The sequence below is a fragment of the Paramormyrops kingsleyae genome, chromosome 6 (genome assembly GCF_048594095.1).
Source record: "Paramormyrops kingsleyae isolate MSU_618 chromosome 6, PKINGS_0.4, whole genome shotgun sequence".
NCBI classification, from domain to species: Eukaryota; Metazoa; Chordata; class Actinopteri; order Osteoglossiformes; family Mormyridae; genus Paramormyrops; species Paramormyrops kingsleyae.
The window spans coordinates 9,322,813-9,343,456 of NC_132802.1; the positions used below are offsets into that span (position 1 = coordinate 9,322,813).

General features: G+C 45.2%; 1 protein-coding gene across 1 annotated transcript; it reads right to left on the reverse strand.

Moving 5' to 3' along the window:
- Positions 1-1,617: 1,617 nt before the first annotated feature.
- On the reverse strand, positions 1,618-20,380 carry lrig2 (leucine-rich repeats and immunoglobulin-like domains 2). The gene is made up of 18 exons (XM_023835132.2): positions 19,754-20,380; positions 18,063-18,137; positions 16,355-16,489; positions 15,852-15,995; positions 15,546-15,689; positions 15,118-15,261; positions 14,628-14,771; positions 11,203-11,283; positions 10,966-11,037; positions 10,240-10,308; positions 9,242-9,405; positions 8,542-8,853; positions 6,875-7,156; positions 5,694-6,134; positions 5,276-5,428; positions 5,044-5,169; positions 4,640-4,924; positions 1,618-4,104 (listed from the first exon to the last, which is right to left on the reverse strand). The coding sequence occupies exons 1-18, from the start codon at positions 19,933-19,935 to the stop codon at positions 3,872-3,874; spliced, it is 3,186 nt and encodes a 1,061-aa protein (XP_023690900.2). The 5' UTR covers positions 19,936-20,380; the 3' UTR covers positions 1,618-3,871.
- Positions 20,381-20,644: the final 264 nt, after the last annotated feature.

Below are 20,644 nucleotides of genomic sequence, written 5' to 3' on the forward strand. Positions count from 1 at the left end.
TCGAAGAAAATAGCATAGACTATCTTGGAAAAATGGTGCATGTCAAGGTCTGAAATATATTAGACAGTGAGTTCACATTCGGTACTCATAGGTGACGCGTAGCTGAGTATAGTGTTGAATGCAGAAGAAATGGGCAGGCAGAAAGATCTGAATGACTTTGATGAGCCAAATCGTTATGGCCAGACAACTGGGCGAGAGCATCCATGAAACAGCAAAGGCTTGTGGAGTGGTGGCGAGAACCTACCAACAGTGGCCTAAGCCTTCCGAAGGAGACAAGATCAGTGCGCTTAGAATCTGGTGACTGGACGGACCAGGCAGCCTGAAAGGAATGGATACACTTAGGCAGGTACCTTGACCGAGCTAAAAGTCTTAAATGTTCAGCTTTATTTATATGTATATTGGTTTTAAGTCTGCCTCTGTATCAAGTGACTGAATGTACATTTATCAAGTGATGCACAAAGACACACAGATAAACCACGTTCCAGCCTTGTAGAAGCTGAAATCAGTCAGAATCTTGCTTAACAGTAAAATGAACAATGCACCCAGTGCTCTTCGGCTATATTTGATGGTGAAATGCATGACTTTGAACTGTGCTTAGGAAATAAACATTTTTCATTACTTGTTAAGCTCATTCATGTGACACTATATATTAGTAGAATTTGGGGGTTTAGGGACCTTGCTCAAGAACCCACTCTGCTAATCCTAGGATTTGAACAGGTGACCTTCTGATTACAGGTACAGGATCATAACCCGCTGAGCCACACACTGTCCCTAAAGAGTGGGGGAAATGTTCAAGATTCGAAATGTAACCTGCATTGTTTTACCACATCACCACCCACTGAGAGTGAACCTGCAACCTTAGGGATGGGAGTCAGGCAATAGGGAGTGATGTGGGCTAGTCTATGCTTGCCACATCCTTACCTTGAGCACTATCACCATTTTTCAAATTGGGTTCTCACCACCAGCAGGCGAGATGCACGACCCTGCATCGTCATCAGCGCTTGGTAATAACAGGATTAATGGGGCTTAGAAATCCATGAAGTGTGGCAGCTGTCATCCGCTATCAATGACAACCCACTTCCTGTCCAAAGATCCTCATAAGGTTACTGGACGTCAGGCTGCCCTTCGCTTCAGGCATTTCCATTACATTTCTAGAACAATCGACTCATTCAGCAATGTCCTTCATACTGCTAGCACTGCAAAAAATTCCCAGCTCTCTCACACACAGTCTTAAACCAGTAACTGTCATGTGTTCCCAGGGATCTCAGGTGACATCGCTCTGCTGAAGTTGGCATTGTGACAAGCTGTAAGCAATACCAGACCCCCCCCTCCCACCCACCCCACTGCCTCTTTTGATTACTCCATGAAGATGGCCGACGTTCCTGGGATACACATGCGGCCGTAATAGCTGCTGCAAAGCCGTGGTTGTGAAATGAGCTGGTTTCTTGCACCCTACTGCCAGGGATAAGTGATGACACAGCTGGTGAGCAAAAGTGATTTCTACAATCAGGAGGAACCTTCACACTCCGGGTCCTACTTTCCTCAGGTTCCCACCATCGTCTGTGCAAAACCTCAAACACAAAACCCAAAGGCAGCCAATGAAGAACGATGCAAAAACATCCTTATTTCTATTTATTGTTTCAATGATGGCTACAATTCAAGAAACAAAGTGTCCTTTACACATGCTTTACATATAATACAGGTATTCGACAATGACTCGAAAGAGAATCTGCATTTTGTAATACAGGAAAACAGGCAGCACTGAAATAAATGGAAAAGCAAAATGCAGAACTTTGGTATAAATGCAAACAAAACTGGCGCAGCTTTGAAAACAGGCACATCCAAGAGTTATCAGGCAAGTCCTCGCTGAATAAGCCCAAAAGCACGTCCTTTGGAGAGTTCTGTTTTGGATTTCATTATATGCATAGCTTTGGATGCATGTACGGATGAATGAGCACATAAATTTGTATTGTTTAAAAACTACCCACTGCTCTCTCCAAACCGTCTTCTGACGGCAAATGAGAAGAATGTGAAAAGTATATTTGTGTGTTACACTAACTGCTTTAGACCTAGGTAAAAGCTTAGAATAAATTTATTTTGGGGAAATAGGCACCCAAAGACAAACAAGTAGGGACCGACTCTTTTCTCGCAGGAACGTGTTAAGCGTAAGGGAAAAGTCACTTTAGTCTTCTGTTGGCTAAAAACAGTTTGGGAGGGGTGCAATTGTGCAAATTTGAATACGATGATCTGTTAGCTCACAGACTTACCTTCAGGCACAACTGCATACCTGAGAGACACTACAGAGGAGTGGAGTCTATAAGGAAGAAGAAATAAAAAAAAGACTTTCACATGGAGATTTCATTTGCAACTGAAAGGTCAGCTGCGCAAAACAGGGACACGGGAGAGGAAAACTAAATGTAAAGTGCCCATGGTCTGTTTCCATAAGGCTGGCGAAGCAGTCATGTGTAGGCAGGCACCATATATACTCCATACCTGAATGCGAGTGACTTTCAACCAGCTTCTGCAGCCTGAAACAGCTTGAGCTCACCGGGAACAGTGTGCAGCATATTTCTACAGCATCAGCTAGTAGAACAAAAGGTGCGAATGTCGTTTCACCACCATATGACTTGTCTCCAGGGACTCTGAACAAATGCACTTAAATGGTGCAAATTTTTCACTTTGCTAATACCCCAGATACAGTGATAAATGGTTGAAATTGCCATGATAAAAATAACAGGTACCATAAGTATGCTTGCGATTCATAAATAATATGATTAAGCATGTGTCCCCTGCACATGAATCACCAGCATTTCTCAGAAGAGAACCTTAAGTGGTCAGTATCAGCTTCAGTGCTTGACATCTTGAAAGAGTGGTGTGCAGTCTGCACACACTAAGCGTGGAATAAGTGGTAAGAAACCAGGCAGGTGCAGAGGAAAGAACTGAACGGGGAACAGAGCCCAAATTAAACAATGTGTGGTGGGTGGAAACGCTGCTCTTCTCTGCATCATACACACCTAAAACCAGTCTCTCTCTCTCTCTCTCTCACACACACACACACACACAGATAAACAATACTGACAACCTCTGCCTCCGTCAAGATACCCAATTACCAATGACAGCTATGGATTTTTTTTTTATATGTGCAATACACCATTTCTTTAGTTAGAGTTCTCATAAAAACATCATACATTACTTAATGTGCTATATAGAGGTCCAAAGAAACAGAAAAAAATGTTTAACATTTACAGGCAGCAGAAAACAAAAACAGAACATAGTAAATAATACAACGTATATATACACACCAAAAACAGGTGGGCGTTTGGGAACGCTCGGCCTGCTGGGATGCGTCAGAGCGTATGCGAGAGGCACACGGTCCTAAGCAGTGCTGTCACATATGGAGGCTGCTCGATTATTCCAGGCTTGCAGACTGTCCTCTCAGAGCCCCCTGGGATTCTCCGAGGCAGCTGGGGCTGGGGGGTGGGGGGGCGGCGGCTGGAGCAGAGTGGATGGACCTGAACCGCTGGTTCTCCCACGTTCTTCACTCAGACGCGAGACTCCAGAGGCCATCCACAGTACCGCAGCGAATGCATCCACACCAGTGTGTGCAGTACGTACATTCAACAGCCGCGCCCCTGTCAGAGCAGCAGGGGCGTGGAAGGGGGGGGGGGGGGGGGCTGGCCCAGGGATTTCCAAATCAGCATGAAATGCTTTCCATAGAAGAAGAAGAAAAAAGAGAAGAAAAACCACAAAAACCAGACGGGGGAGGTCGATGGAATGTAAACATACACAAATGCATTTTTTTGGCAGATAGTGGAAGTCTCTTTGGAGGTAGTGGGTATAAAAGAATGAGGGGGAGAGGAAGAGGAGAAGCTTATGTGGGGGAAGAGGGTTCCTGGGGGTTAGTCCTGTAGGAGGCACTGGAGGGCTGCTGAGAGTGGGGGCCCGGCGTGCCGTCAGCCACCAGCTGCCCTTCCTCGCTCCCCTCGCCGGATCCTCTCAGCCGGGGAGCCTCGTGGGCAGTCACGGACTGTGGGGGCGGGACAGTCCCGGGGGCCCCTTGGGACAGGTCCTTGCCTCGCTTCCAAAACGGCCTTCCTGGGACATCTGCAAAAAACAGAGTGACAGATCTGCAGCCATCACCGACAGAAATCCGGAGGACGACAATGCGGTAACGGCCGTACAGAAGCCATCGTAAAAAAGAACGATGGAGACCTTAAGTTTTATCTTCTAGTGATTATTCCTTTGTGACGCCTTCATTCATAGGTTTTCCCCATAAACTCCCAACACTATGAATATTTTACACCTGCCATAACCGACGGCTCTGCGTATAAATCACCATCGCCGCTTTTACGGGGAGAAGCTGCAGGAGAGTCTCCGCTGCCGTGACTAATCTCCCCTGAAAGAGCTTCTTGTTTACAGCCGGAGCCCTTGGCCCAAGCCGGGAAGTTTCCGTCAGACATGCGATGCGCCTAAGTGCTGGGGAGCGGGACAGCGAAGACCTCATTTTGTAGACGCCCTTTGATTTGTTAGCGATTTGACGGTGATTTTGCCTATACGGTGAAACATTAGGATACATAATAGGCATATTTGCACGGGTGTAGGCTGTGCCGCCGGGCCTCCAAATACGGCGCATGCTCACCGGCGGCGTAGGGCTGCAGGGAGCTGTGGGCGCTCAGCTTCTTGTCGTGGCTGGCCAGGAACACGGAGGTGTCCTGCTGACTGACGAGGCTCTCCAGGGCCGTGTCCTCGTGCTGTGCGTGTCCGCCGTAGGGCTCCTTGCTCAGCTGTGCCACGATGCCAGAGAGGCCTCGCTCCAGGGGGTCGTCGTCGGCCAGGTAGGCGTAGGGGCAGTACTCTCGGGTACGGGAGTAGATGTTGGCGTTGTCGTAGCAGTCCGAGCAGATGACCAGCGGGCCCGTGCCTCCTGAGGGGAATGAGCGAGATGTTCATGACGGTCCATCTTCACAAAACCCAGAATTTCTAGTCTGAAGCTCCACACAGGAGGAGCTCTGGTGTAGACTGGCTTCCCCGTGGCAGACTCACCTGTGGGGGGCCCAGCCAGGCCCTCGCGAGGCTCCCCGGGGTGGAAGCTGCTACGCCCGACGAAGAGCCCGCCCACCCGGCTGCCTTCTGCATCCACGTCGCTGCCCGAATCCCCATAGCAGACTCCTGTCAGATGCGACATGCCGTCACCACAGGCAGACCTAACCAAACGAGCCCCGAGCCCCACAATCCTCCTTCAGAAGTACATCAGAGTAAGTAAAAGGGGATGCACCTTCGGCGCCCTTGTGGACGTAGCCGTTGGACATGGGGGGCATTAGTTGCTGGTGGCTGCCGGCCTCCGAGTTGCTGTAGCCCTCCTGCGGCTCGGACAGCGTCCCCTGAGAGGACAGGTAGCTGGGTATATCCGGCGGCAGGTTCATCTCGTCTGCAAGGATGAAACACAGAGTCTCAGACCCCCGCAAGAGGCACCACGAGCCAGAGGAGCGACTGAAACCAGAACTTCATACAAAGACTACCTGGAATGAGACTTGGAAGAGCAAGGCAGATGGGATTACTGCATGCAGCCAATCAGGGCCTTAATTAGCCCAAGTAGGACCAACAAATTACCCAATGAGAAGTCTGTTGACTCACTGATCCCACCCACCATTGATTTCAAAGCCTCTCCGCCCACCGCCCTCGCCCTCCCTAACCTGTGTTGGTGATGCTGTAGTCCTCGCTCTTCCTCCGCATGTGGTAGATGACGATGACCCAGAGTAGCGAGGTGCCCACCACGCAGCATACCACCACCATGATGACGATGCCCACCATGGTCCAGCCGTCCTCGTCGTAACCGGCGGCCGTCTCGCAGCTGGCCGATGGCGCGACGCTCAGGTAGATGTGGCCGCGCTCCGTGCCCAGCGTGTTCGACATGATGCAGGTGTACTTGCCGGCGTCGGCGGGACCCGTGTCCACGATGATCAGCAGCTGGTTGGCCGCCGCGAAGAAGTGGCGCTCCGTCAGCACCAGCGGCCCGTCGTCTTTGGTCCAATTAAGGCGGGGGGCCGGGCTGCCCCCCGCGATGCACTGTAGCACCGCTGTCTCCCCCCTCGCCACCGTCCGGTCCTCCAGTGGTCGCGCGAACGAGGGCGTTTCTGGCAGGAGAGAGGGCGGCTTGTGAGGAGGAGGAGATCCGGGGCTTATAATTCATACAGAGGGGTCAATCTTATCATTAACCAATGATATGTTTTGAATCAGTGAGTGACAGGGGAAGGGGCGCTCTGTGGGCCAATCAGCTTTCAGCTGGGGCCAGTGTCCCTGTGGTTCTGACCCTGCAAGGCCGGGACATACGAGTGCAGTGCTGATTACAGTGGAGCCCAGAATCTGAAAGTGACCTCTCTGCAGACAGCATGTTAGTCAGGGAGCCAGAAACAAAGGCTGCTGTCGTGCTAGAACACAGAGAGGGAAACAGATGGACAGAGCCGTTCTCCTGGAACGGAAGCCATGCTCCAGGGGCTGACTGACCGCGCTCTCTCAAAAAATGTATGTCGCATTGGGTAAACGTCTGCTAAATAAAAACCAAGTTCAAATTCCTACGCAGACTGTAGCTGGCTAGCAAACACTGGTGGTACTTAAATTATTATCAGAGGAGGGGCACAGAAAAGGGGAGGGTGCATTCGAAGTAAAGCACCATATTTTCTTAAACTGCACAATAATTGTGTGCATATTCATGTAATTCCAGGAGCTACTAAAATTACAGCTGCGTCACGTAAGCGCATTGGGGAAGACCGCGTTCCCATGTCCTATGATGGACGTTAGTCACAGCCAGTGCAAATGGGCAGGACCTCGGGTCTTTCCATTGGCTATGCTTGACGGGGCGGGGGGGGGCACTCACCCAGCACCGTCAGCGTGGCGTTGGTGGACAGGCTACCGGCGGCGTTCTGCGCCGTGCAGCTGTACACGCCCATGTCCTCCGTCTTGACGTTGGCGATGAAGAAGATGTCATCATCGGGCATGACGTGCATGCGGCGTTCGCGCGCGGCGGGGAAGTCCGTGCCGCCGTCCTTCTGCCAGGCGATCTGCGGCGACGGGTGGCCCTCAGCGGCGCACTCCAGCCGTGCCATGGCTCCCGTGCGGATGGTCAGGTCCATCGGGGTCTTCAGGAACGAGGGCAGCTCTGTGGGGGTGGGGGGGGAGAGGGCTGGTCTCACTCAGAGCCCAGAGAGCCGAAGCGGTAGGGACCGCAGACCCTGCCCGCTATCTTTCAGCCGGGCCTCACAAAAACACAAACATACTCACACAATTTGCTCTCCGATATGTATAGTTAAATCTGTATTAACAAAGCTTTTAATTCGGTGATTATTTTCCACATCAGGCTTGCTGACCACAACATTTCTCAAAGGCTCCCCCTAGTGTTTGAACCCCTAGAAATCTTCCCTTTTCTCCCCTTCATACATGGCCCTGGTGATCAGACGAGGCGTTTTCTAAAAACTAATCACAGCTGCTCAAAAAACATACAAGCCAGAGGTAATCTTACCAAGCAAATTTACAATTAATTTAAATACATAGATGTGGGTAATGTGACTGACCGATTACAAATCAATTACACGTGTGTAAAGTTCAGGTCCAGAAATTAGAAATTCAGGACAAGGTTTTGTTTCTACCGACCAGCTGAGTACTCTGTGAGTGTGACTCATCATACTTGTTGGTTGGTAGAAACAAATCCTTGGTCTGGATTTGTACTTTCTAGACCTGAACTTTACATCCCTGATCAGTTATAAAATGAGAACTTGATCCTACTGACTCTGACCCCTGTGGTTCTTAAACTCAAACAAATGACCGGTTCTACAGGCTGTTCTAATAATTCCACACATGCCGTCAGCAAGTCCCGTTTTTATGCGAGCTGAATGCATGCTAAAAAAAAAAAAAGGCAAGATGGTTTAATTACAGAGGGGAAGATTGCCAATTCTGGGGCCAGACATTTGTACTATTTATTTTCAATGTGAATATTCATGTGCTAAATATATAAAACTAACCATTTTATACAGAAAACATGAAAAATAAACAAGAACAAGCTGAACAACCGCCAAGAATATTTCTCAGCATTTAATCACCACAGAAACAGATTTAGGCAGAATTTAGTGACTTCGATTCAGAAACGGGCCAAGATATATTAGCAGGCTTTGCTTGAAGCTCGAACTCTTCTGATGACAAATCCCGCCGTCAAAATATAACTAAAAATTGCAGAGTGGCATTTTTCAAGTTTTCTGGAGCGTGCCCAGTCACGTTCAAACCACGCAGTTTCCCTCATGCCTCAGCACAAAAAATTATAAAATCAGGATTTAAACAAAACAACAACGACCCAAAAACATTTTTTAAAGGCACGGCTGGGAAAGCAGAGATTCATCCGATGCAAACTGATTTACTTTGATTTACTACTGCGATCTGCCTGGCTGGCGCTATGCATATGAGTTTAGAAAATTAACTGGTGCCCTTCTGACCAATCAGATTTGAGAATTCAGTAGCACCATGGCCTAAAATGCAGTAAAAGCCACTTCTCACCATTGACGGTCAGCTTGGCCCGGTTGGAGTAGTTGGAGCCAAAGTGGTTGGTGACCACGCACTGGTAGCGGCCCTCGTCGGTGAAGTTGACATTGAGCAGGTGCAGCACAGTGGTGTAGACCAGCTCGCCATCCTGGTACCGGGCGAAGTTCTGCACCTGGGCGTCGTAGAGAACCTCGCCATCCTTGCGCCAGGCCGTGCTCATGGGCGACTCACTGCTGCTGATCGCACGGCAGCTCAGCGTCACATTGGTGCCCCGCAGGGCCACAGAGGTCTCTGGGTGGGCCGTGATCTGGGGCGTCGGGAAGTCATCTGCACGGCGCGAGGGGGAAAAACACGGAGACGGTATCATCAGAACTGGGCTGGGCCCATGGAAGCTGCATCTACAGAGTGCAGTGTGTGGCTCCGTGGATTAGGTCTCTGTGCCTGTGATTGGAAACTCGCCAGTTCTTGCTCCGCAGTAGAGCCACTTCACTGTTGGGACCAAAAGCAAGGCCCGTAGCCCCTGCCCCCAGAAACAGGTTCATGGGGAACTGGCTAAATTCCCTGACGCCGCACTCAGACTCCAAGCTTTGCTCTCAAAGGTGGCATATGCAATGACTAACAGCCTTCCCATGTCACTGTACTCACACTTGCGCAAACGGCAAATAAATCATCATTTCTAAAGACCCAGACACACGATGGGCCAAGAGGCACTCACCACAGACAAGCTGCTCCGGCATGAGGGACAGGATGCTGCGGTCCAGCAGGCCCGCGGGGTGGGAGCACACGGCCGTGACCGACTGCTGGAAGCCGTGCTTTGTCAGCCACTGGGCCAGCCACTGCAGGTGGCAGTCACACAGGAGGCTGCTCGTGTTCAGGAGTCTGGGAGAGACAGGAGCACGCGACTCAGACGACTCCAGCTGCTCCGATCAGTCTGACCATCCCTACTTTTCCGACGCTTTTAAACCAGGGGTCCCAAAGTACTAGCCTGGGAGACTCTTCTATCTGGACTGCATGCATTTTTTAAATCATTATTTTGCTCGTGGGAGTTTTACTTACACAAAAATGTTCTGAGGGCAAAATAGAAAACGACGGGTTCAGAGTGATAGCCAATCAGATTGTAGAGGAGATGGGTCCAAGCAACTAGAAGAGGTGGGACCAAGACATGACTGGACCTCCTTCCTCTACAATCTGATTGGTTATCACTCTGAACCAATTATTTTTCGTTCTGCCCTCAGAACATTTTTGTGCAAGTAAAACTCCCATGAGCTATTATTTCATCCTCATCATCAAATTGTACTGCTGCCCCCTGCCCCCCCCCCCCCCCAACCTGGTCGGCAAATTTTCACCTAAGTGCCCCCCTTGAACTCCCAGCCAGTGGGTCTCTTGAGTTTGAGACCTCTGTATGTTACCAAATTTGCAGGTTTAAAAGTTTCAGTATCCAGAACTTGTACTCTACAGTAAGAGCACGGCTGTGGTATCTTGGACAGGTGCAAATGCCCTACATTAAATAACTTGCAAAGAAAAAAACACACTGAAATAGTGCAGCGGCATTTCCAAAACGCAGAATGTAAATCAGCGACGGCCCATTTAACAATCCCACAACGATGATGAAGATTTAAACCCCCTTAACTTTTACTCCACAAGTCTGTGCCTATTTTTACCAAAGCTGCAGAGAGCAGAGTCCTTTAAACCCCCCCCCCCCCCCAGACTCACAGCTCCTTCAGCTTGATGTGGGAAAAGGCTTCGGGATGGATTGACATGATGCCGTTCTTGCTCAAGTCACTGTTTGAGGAGAGATAAAAATAAAGAGGCGTGACGATGACGTACCGTGTGGCAGCTGAGAGCCATCACAAGTGACAGCTGCTTTGTCCCGCTTCTGCGTGATTTTAACAATAAAAGGGGGAAGATATGCACACCTCTGCCGTATGCAAACAAAACTCCATCAAATTACCATAATTACCACAGAAATGTGAAGGGGGGGGGGCAGCTGGAAGTGTAATGCAGTTTTACAGTTTTCATTGAAATGCCACCAGGGGTGTACGAGATGCCATCATTCATCCAGAGGGGCCCACTGTATCATTAGCCAATGATATGTTTTGAATCGGTGACTGACAAGGGAAGCGGCACTGCGGGAGCCAATTAGATTTCAGCTGGAGCCAGTACCCGCATGGTCCCGCCCCTTTACAAGTCCCTGAATGGCCCCCTTAAAGAGTCGTGAAAATAATATGAGGTTAACTTGCAGCAAAACGACGCTCCCTTTAATTGAATATCCAGTCACTGGAGAAAGACAACCTCACGGCCCTCATTAAAAGCCCAGGCGAAGGATTTCTCTGTTTCACCAATGCGGCATTTTTTGTGACGACCACGTCTGAAGCCCGGATCTCTGGTCTCAGCCAATCGCGAAAGGAACAAGGCCCCTGGCTGCTATGAGGTACTCACAGGTGCTCCAGTGCCTCCAGTCCATCAAAGGCCTTCTTTGTGATGGATTTGATCTTGTTCCGCTGCAGTACCCTGAGAACGGCACACCCGGGTCAGACACCTGCTCTGGGGGACTGGAAGCCTTTCACAGCTATTCCAGCAGCCCTGAGGCCTTGTGCTTGACTCGCACTCATTAGACGTAAAATACCGCAGGTAACAGGAAACAGGGATCGCAATAATTAAGAGGACGCCACTCACAACTTGTTCAGCTTCTTCATCCCCATGAAAACTCCGACAGAATCCTCAATGGCCCATGAGATCTCATTATTCCGGATATCCCTGAAAAGACAGAGACAAATGCACAGAGCCCACACCAGGGGGAGTGAGATCTTTAGAAGAGGGGAAGCAGACCCACTTCAGAAAACAGCAGCTGCCGCCTGACAATTTCCTTCGCCGTGTCCAATTAAGAGCCCGACAGGCAGAGAGGCAGAAAGAGGCACTGTATCGTTCCTCCGTTTCCCCAGCAACAGTCGTCAGCATAAAGCTTCTGGAAGCTTCCAACCACTGTCCTGATTAGGGCATAATTATAGCACTGCTGGCTCCTTCTCTAATTGGACGAGGGCCTGTGCTCAGGGAACAAACGTGGCTCATTGCTCTGCCCCTCACACCTGAGCTCCTCTGATTTCTCTGGGCCTGTTTGCTGGGTCAGTGACAAGACCGGTCTGTCTGGCACTACTCAGCGGCTTTCTGGAATTCAGGAATTTAACATTAAAAAGCACCTAATTATTCTGTTCGTGCTCCACTGCATACGGAGAGATAACCTTCCATGATTTAATTAAAAGGTGACATTAGGTTAATCGGGCCGAGCTGCCTGCATGAAATTCTGCTACTGCTCATTTTCTCAGCCTGTTTAATACGCCGAGATCCCCAACGCGCAGGAGGACGGTCGTCTGCCACGAGGCTCAGGGCGTCGCTGACGGTGCTCTTCGGGGAGCCTTGACAAGCAGTTACACTTAACCTCTAAACCGTTCATTAAGGGTGCAAGGATGGAAATCCCAGAACAAGACTGCAGACTTAAGAGAGAGTAAGGCAGGGGAGGAAATAAAAAAAATATTTGTGGGGCAAATTTTGCCCAGAGCGTCTAAGTCAAGGTATTTACAAAATTTTGGTGCCACTTTCTAAAAATAGTAATTAATGCATATACAGTGGTACCTCGGTTCTCGAACTTAATCCATTCCAGACTCCGGATCGAATCCTAAAAAGTTTGAGTTCTGATCGAATTTTTCCCATAAGAAATAATGGAAAACCAATTACAGTCGAACTTCGTTACAACGTACCTCGGGGGACATTAAGATATTGTACATTATAACCATAGTACGTTGTAACCAAGTCCCTCAAAATGATTGATAGAACACAAAATGTATATAAAAAAAACTTTTATAAAACACCCCTCAAGTTGACACTATGACATACAGCTTGTGTAGTTTGAAGAATATAGTTCCTATTCTGAATAGGAACTATATTATTCAAACTAGTTTAATATCAGTTACTCATAGACAGCCGACATAATGCAAAATCCACTGCCGGCTTATCGTTCAAATCGCCTTACTGTAATCTAATGTCAAACCGAAATTATGCACCTGTATGATTCAATTGGCTGAAATAAATTTCGATACCATGACACCATGCAAAACCATGAAAAAACGGGGGCTGCATGCAAGGAGTCCGGCCGGCGTGGAATGCTTCGTGAGGATAGGTTCATACAGTTAGGCCTTGCTAAGCGATGTAGATGGCCGGCAACAGCCGATTCTGAATTGTGCGCGCGCTTGGAAGATGAGGCTGTACGTTGTAACGAAGGTCAGTTTGCCCATTTTCCTCTGAAAATCATACGTTATATCAAAGTTTACGCTGTAAAGGTGTACGTTCTAAGCGATACCGGCAAATGGAATAATGCATTACGCGAATTCGGGACATTAAATTTGAACGTTGTATTGGTGTAAACGTTATAAACGGGGTACATAAATGCTCTAATAGTACACGTAAGTTAGTGGTTTATTTATTGTTAGTTACTGTAATGTTGCGCTGCTTTATTTGGTTAATCATCCAGTCTGTGAAGAAGGCATTCAAGTAAGAATTGCATTGTAGTATGACTCATTTCCTGGCGCGTACAATTTATATTAGGTCAGCGTTCACGGTTCGACTTCTGATATTCAGATCAAGTTCTCGGTCAAACTGGTTTGTTCGATTTTCAAGAAATTCGAGTTCTAGTGCGTTCAAGAACGGAGGTACCACTGTAGTTTGTTTTTAAAGTGAAATGAGCCCAGATTAAAACATACGGTAATAACCACATTGTGCCAACATGAGTAAAAACATACCATTTCTGTTCCAAAGGGCAGTGTGCAAGCATCTAGATGTGTATAGAATACCATCCATATGAGACAGAAAGTAGGAGATGGTTCTAACTGTTTAGGCTTTAACGGTTTAGGGCTTAATAGCTTTTATATACAGCCTTTCCCTGGGTTACGATAGGGATACGTTCCGATAAACCTATCGTAAGGCGAAAATATTCTAAGGTGAAAATTCATTTTAATACGGCACACCTGACCTAACACATCATAGTGTAGCCTCGCCTACCTTAAACATGCTTAGAACACTTACATAATCCTATAGTTGTGCAAAATCATCAACACAAAGCCTATTTTGTAATAAAACATTGAGTACCTAGTGAACTTTATTGAATAAGGTTCTGAAAGTGAAAAACATTTACCCATTGTAAAGTCAAAATAGCATAACACGGACCGTCGTAACCTGGGGAGTGTCTGTATATGTATAATGCATTAGTTTATAAATAAATTGAAAATTTCATCAGAGTCAAATGAATTAGATTACTGTCTTGTTTAAACATCCTCTTTAGAAACTGTGGAAGGTCTATTAAAAATATTTGGGAAAATGAAAGGCAGTGTTTAACAACTGTAAATGCAAACTTGTCTTTCAACAAAATAAAACAAACATTGTAAGTTATGATATTTTTAACCTGGGCCGTTGGGCAATGTTTTAGAATGAAATGAAACAAATACTGATTATTCTTTGCCTTTATCAACTACCCTGTCAGATGCTTACTGAACGGTTTGAATGTGGCTGTGAATTCTGGGAGCCTGTGCATCATGGTCTGAGCTCTCCAGATATTTACAACCAGCAAGCAAATAGAAAAATCATCTTTTAACAATAATTTTAATACATGTGAAAATTCTATATCCTGCCCAACCCTAGGTGACTGTAAAGGATGTTGATGGATGGATTTGCTTGTTTTTATTGAAACTCCATTAAAAAATAAAACTGGCCTCTGCTCGGTATAGCAATACGTTATATAGCAATATGTTACAGTTACATAAGTTCACATAATGTGAACATATTTGTATGAGTGCGTTACAGATGGAAACAAATTAAATGATGCCTTATTGCAGGATTAGGGCATTAGCCTAAAATGGTTTGTGTGTGTGTGTGTGTGTGTGTGTGTGTGTATATATATGCTGGAAAAAGCACAACGACAGTCTGGAGACAAAAAGCAATACTAAATGTAAGACCAATTATCCTTTGTACATTAACCCAATGGCAACTACCTGAATCCTAAAAAGACCATATTTCCTACAATCCAAGTAAAGAAAGACAGAGGTGCTCCTTACAGCGCACGAAGGTTCGAGAGGCTGCCGAAGACGCCCTCGCCCAGGTGGTAAATGGCGTTCTCGCCCAGGTTAAGACTGTCCAGGTGGCCCAGGCCAGCAAACGCCGTCTCCTCCAGTCGGGTCAGCAAGTTATAGGACAGGTCTCTGGGGACACAGGAGCACGCGGCAGGTCATCATCAGAGGCTCTAAGGCACAAAGGTTACAGCTGCTTTGTTTTTAATTAGATTATTGATATAAAGGAGAGACAGTGGATTACAAATAACACCCAGTGAGCAGTGCGTTTATAGAAACTCCTATTTTCAACCATCAATTATCATGAAAGGAAACTAATCACGTCTCAAATAAATTTGAAGTATGTTACAGAGTTAATATTACTAACGCAAGAAAATGTGAATTTTAAGTGGACTTCCTCAGGCATCTTCCCCAGCAATATAAATTTCAAAGGGGAAAAGATCTAGAATGATATCAGCAGAGATCTCTGACAACTTACAACTCTTCCAGCTTCTGGCAGAACTCCCAGGCATCAGAGCGGATGGAGGCGATGGCGTTCTGGCTGACCCGCAGCACACGCAGCGTGCGCAGCCCATACAGCCAGCCCTTGTTCACCTCCGTCAGGTTGTTGTGCTCCAGCTCCCTGCAAACACAACATGCTGCATCACCATCTGCTTAAAAACCCCAGAGTGCATATTCAGTGAAATTCACAAGGAGGTACACAGGAATACTGTGGGAATAACCAATGAGGGAGAAATACCTGGAACTTCATGCGGTTTAACTCTAAACAAAATACAAACAACTTGGACTATCTCAGCAGGAACGACAACAGGACCTTGGGACCTCATTTTTCAAAGCAGCACAAGCCTGCATTATTGCCAGAAGATTCAGTAATACGAGCCCCAAAGTCCCCTCTCAAACACTCACAGCTCCTCCATGTTGTTGAGTCCAAAGAAGGCGCCGTCCATCAGCTTGGTGATGCCGTTGCGCTGCATTTTCAGAAATCTCAGGGAGTCCAGGCCCTTGAAGGTCAGGCTGTCCACCACTTTAATCTTGTTGCGCTTTAATTCCCTGAAAACCAGTATTTTGCAAATATTAGCCACTGAAATTGCATCAATTGCATCAATTTGCCAACACCATGTTTTCTTTAAAACATAAGAAATACATACAACAAAAATCCTTCCCCCTTTTTAGGGATGTTCACAGCGAAAGGCTGGAAAGGTTTTCACTTACAAGAACTGCAGGTGAGGGAGCTTGAAGATTTTATAAGGAAGGAATGTAATGCGGTTTCTATTGAGCTTCAGGCCAATCAGGGAGCTGGAGATGTTATCAAAACATCCAGGTTCCAAAACACTGATTTTGTTATTGCTCAAGTTCCTGGGGGAGAGAAGAGTCTTGAGTCGAGAGCTACAGTGTCAACGGTAATTAATGCCATTATTAACAATGCAAGTTGCTGTTGCTGTTTCACATCGCCCCACACGAGTTGCTGAGCAAACTGAAGCTTTTTAGCAAAGGGAATATGATCTGATGTTAAAATAAAGTCTAAATGCTCTGATACTGTATTTTGCTCATCGGATTACTATAAAAATACTATAACATTACAAAACGCATGCAAATGTTTGGTCAAAACCCAAATTTTATATGGCGGAAAGAAAAAAAGCAGTGCGTTAAGCTAGCCGCCATCTTGGTGAACCTGTAGATGTGAACACGACATGTAGCCAGGGGGAGGTACTTACAGGTATTTCAGCTGCGTCAGTGGGAAGGCGCCAGCCTTGATCTCGGAAATTGAATTGGAGCTCAAGTCCAGGGACTCCAGGGAGAAGTAGGGCTGCAGCTGGTCCGTGACGAGCTCAGAGATCCGGTTGTGAACCCTGGGGATGTGAAAGACCATGAAGACGCTAATCAGCATTGGAGAAAATGATAACATCCAGTATTATACCGCGCTTACAGTTTTACTGAGGCAATCTGATAAGCCTAAACATGAGTCTAATAGATGGCAAACTATACATTGGGGCAAAACTAACGTATCGCTTATACTTATCAAATTGTGCCTGCATCTGATTATGGAGCACAAAGCTTTTATTTTAGTACCAATTACTAGGTAATGTTCTACTCTAAGATGAAGGTACAAATTCAATGATACATAATAATATTATATATAAATATTTCATTTTGGATACTAACATTTAAAATGCATAGAACTGGTTTAAAATAAAACTTAACATATGTTTAGAATATTATAATCAATATTTTGGGAGGGGGTTATCAATCAGTCTATGCTCTTTCAGTAAATATATAATTTTAAAAAACTTTCTGCAAACCAATAAAATAAAAAGCCTCTACAAACTTATGCACGGCATATTAAGAAGTCAATCAGGGATGCTCGTTCATATCACCCCTTTCATACATACAGACCTATATTATACAATACTCCTGTATCATTGCATTCACATTAACCTATAGCTTTCAAAATTCTACCTAAACAGTAAACATCCAAAGGAGTTTTATGTTTTCATTTCATGTTAAGATTTTCTTTTGATTATGTGACAAAACTGCTCCAATAAGCCAATGGCAATAATTAATGTAAAACCAAAGCACAAATTCGCCAGCTTCACGATATTCTCATGTCTAGCATACACTGGTCCAAACACAAACAAATTACCACAATCAGTTCAATTGATGGCTGCAGAAGTTCCAGGTAATACACTGACATAATGAGTGAAACGTTCATGTATTGTTATGTGCTGTGAAAAGCAGTTTCTTCATCCAAATAACATTTCCATTTCTAAACCAAATACAACACTCTTGCCAAGTCACTTTAAATCAATTTTTGTCTTTAACAAAAAGTAGGCATCGTTTCCTCTCAATAACAAAAATAATTATTTTATATAAATTATTTAAGTATGTGACGGATTGAGGCCTAAAGGTGAATAATTCATATATTTATATTTATAATAAAAATCGCTGAGAAAAGTCATTGAGAAGGGCAAAAGATGGAATAACTGAGTAAACTAACTTGTCTCCATGAAACGATGCCAGTTAACAGCAACTCCATCCATCAATCCATCCATCCAGTACTTCTTATATGACAGTCAGCCAGCATTTAACGGAATAACAGTATTCATGTGGCCAATGTTTACAGAAAAAACTAAATGAATTTCAGCACACTCATCACTGATGGCCTTCCTGCTATTACAATGTGACAGCAATGCCAAATCTATAAGACAGCAGTGCTACAATCATTCAGAATGGATATGTTGATGTGATCAAGAAGACTCGTAATGGCAAAAAGAACTGTGTTTATCGTCTCCATTAAACAAATAGCAAAATGAAAAAGCAAAAAAAAAGTAAAATGCAGTATATATGCATTTCTACACCCCTCAAAACAGCATGTACCACCAAAACAAATCAAAATATAATGAAGTACTTTTTCTGGAAACTTACAGAGAAAGGATAGTGATGTTGGATGTCACATCTTCTAGGAATGGAATAGCAGTCAAGTCATTGTAGTTCATATTGCTGGGAAGAAAATGTATTTTCAGATTAGCAACACATTAATACCTTTCTATGAAAATTATGAGTTTCCACTATTAGATTTTTCTTTATCAAAGGTCCTAGCTGCCATTGTTGAAACATTTTACCATGAAGCACAATAAAACAATGTACTTAAGTGGAATAGAAGACAGTTCAGCAGAAATTAAAGGACAAATGCATATAGTTCTAATGTCCACCTGGATTAAACTGTTACTGGAACACATTACTGATTTCCAATTTGTACTGCTTTATACTGCACCATTACACTAATACATTAATAATTCAGAGTCTCCACATCACTTGCAGCTTGGGGTGTTGCTAATGCAGCCTATCAGAACCACAGTGTGATATCGGGGCCTTAACCCATTACTGACCAAGGGTAGATAAAACGGCTGCTTTTTCCCTGGTGGATAACAACTTAAAGACGCAATCAAGATGATTAGTGATACCGCACTCTTCCCCCAAAAGAACTAATGCACAAACAGATGCCGGAAATCTTTCTTTTTTGGACGCTACAAATTAAATCTCTTTAAAGTAATATTACAGAAAATGGTGTGAGGACACCCAAGTTTACACGATATTTTTTTCCAAACAGAATTCCCACATGGAACATAGACTGATAATTTCCTTGTATAATAAAGGATGAGAAACAGTTTTCCTCATACTGTACAAACGAAATCCTGTCAGGTTTTTGCTATATGGCTCATTTATTCTGCAGAAGTACTCAGGTAATCCAGAGCTGCAACCTGCAAAGGAAGCCTTAGCAAATATTATATAATGACTGAAGCGTTATATAATTCATATGAAATAACCATAAATTTAACCATGTTTCCCTCTTTCCTTTTTTAAATACAATGGGTGAAATCACAAGCCTGATTTTCAGGCAACCGGAATACATCTGCAGAATAATTACATGAATATTGTGTACTAATAAAACTAAAATAGGGTACGAAGCAAATGTAACTTTTCAATTAAAATGTTATTTATCAATATGCATAAACAGATGCTATATTCGAGCAGGAGCAAATGAAATGTTCATATTCTTTGCCCGTTAGCCAACTTTCAATCACTAAAAAAACATTATGAGGTAGTGTATAACTAAGCGGGTTGAGGATCTGTGCCTGTGCACAGAAGGTTGTGGGTTCGAATCCCATGGCCCTATCAGATTAATCAAATGAATCATTTCTGAGTTAAGTACCTAACCCCAGCAGCGCCAAAGGCACTGCACATTGACTACCCCTGTGCTCTGACCCCAAAATTGTCTGTCTCAGAAAGAGCAAGACGGGATAGGGGAAAAGCAAATAAATCCAACGTACCATGTACAAATGGTGATAAGATATGACATACACGTTATTCTTCAATACAACTTTTCACAGAATTAAGATTGTGAAACTATTGACCCTAATCGTAGTGCTTTTAAACTGATTAGATATCAAACAGGCTTCACATGGCAGGCGGGTCATTTTAAACTTGATAATAAGCTGTACCTGAGTAATATAGCAACCATGATGAGTAGATCAACAACACATTTACGATTTTAAGGGCTTTTGTGCAGATACCACCAGGGGATCGTGGTCCATCCATGGAGGTCAGATACTTACAGGTGAGTTATTCCGGCAGGCGGACCAAACGGCACAGCCGACAACCTTTTCTTGCTGCAGTCCATGAGCATCCCAGAATCCGATTGTACTGTACAGGAGCATGGATACGGGCAAGAGTCCTGACCCACGGCACCCAGAACCATCAACAACAGCGCCAGGGGGGTGGGCCATCCATCCGCCATTTTGAATCTCAACACTATTCAATAGTTTTGAGACTAGTAATATCATATGCCATACAGCTATTTACACAAATGTTTCTAATCTATTGTTATTTACTTCGTAATGACAGCTTAAAATAAACCGAATTCGGAGAGAGGTGTAAGAAAATTCCACAGTATTTCTTCCATCTTGTGAAGATCCATCCTAATAAGTTTTCCAGTGTTCCCTGCGAATTCCCTTCCGCCTTCCAATCTCAGCCGCTCCGGAGAAGTACCGAAACCTTATAAGAGCGCAGAAATACGTCGTTTGAATGGTTTCCAGGGCCTCGATCTAACATATAGATGTGGCATGGCGTCCTAGTATGAAAAAAATGTAATTTTTTTACTCGTATGATTTAATTTTTCCACCACATTTTTTCGCTGGGAAAAACAAAGCGCCTGCCCTCCTTGACACGGGATACCTTGCTAGTGAAAGACCGCCTTGTGGGATATGTTTACGCCGTTCCCATTGGTCAATAGGAGGTTGTGACGTGTACGAAGCGTACGACTATTGGCTTAGTTAGATTGTATAGAACGTGGGGATGCAGGCCATTAAAACGATTCTTGCACTGGATTTGTCTTCGGAGCTGTCAATCCTGGAGAGGGCTCGTTACCGAGGGAATATGAAGATGGTTTAAAGCTGTTTTCGTCTTTAGTTTTGACATATTGTTGATGGTTTGCTTCAGAGAAACCA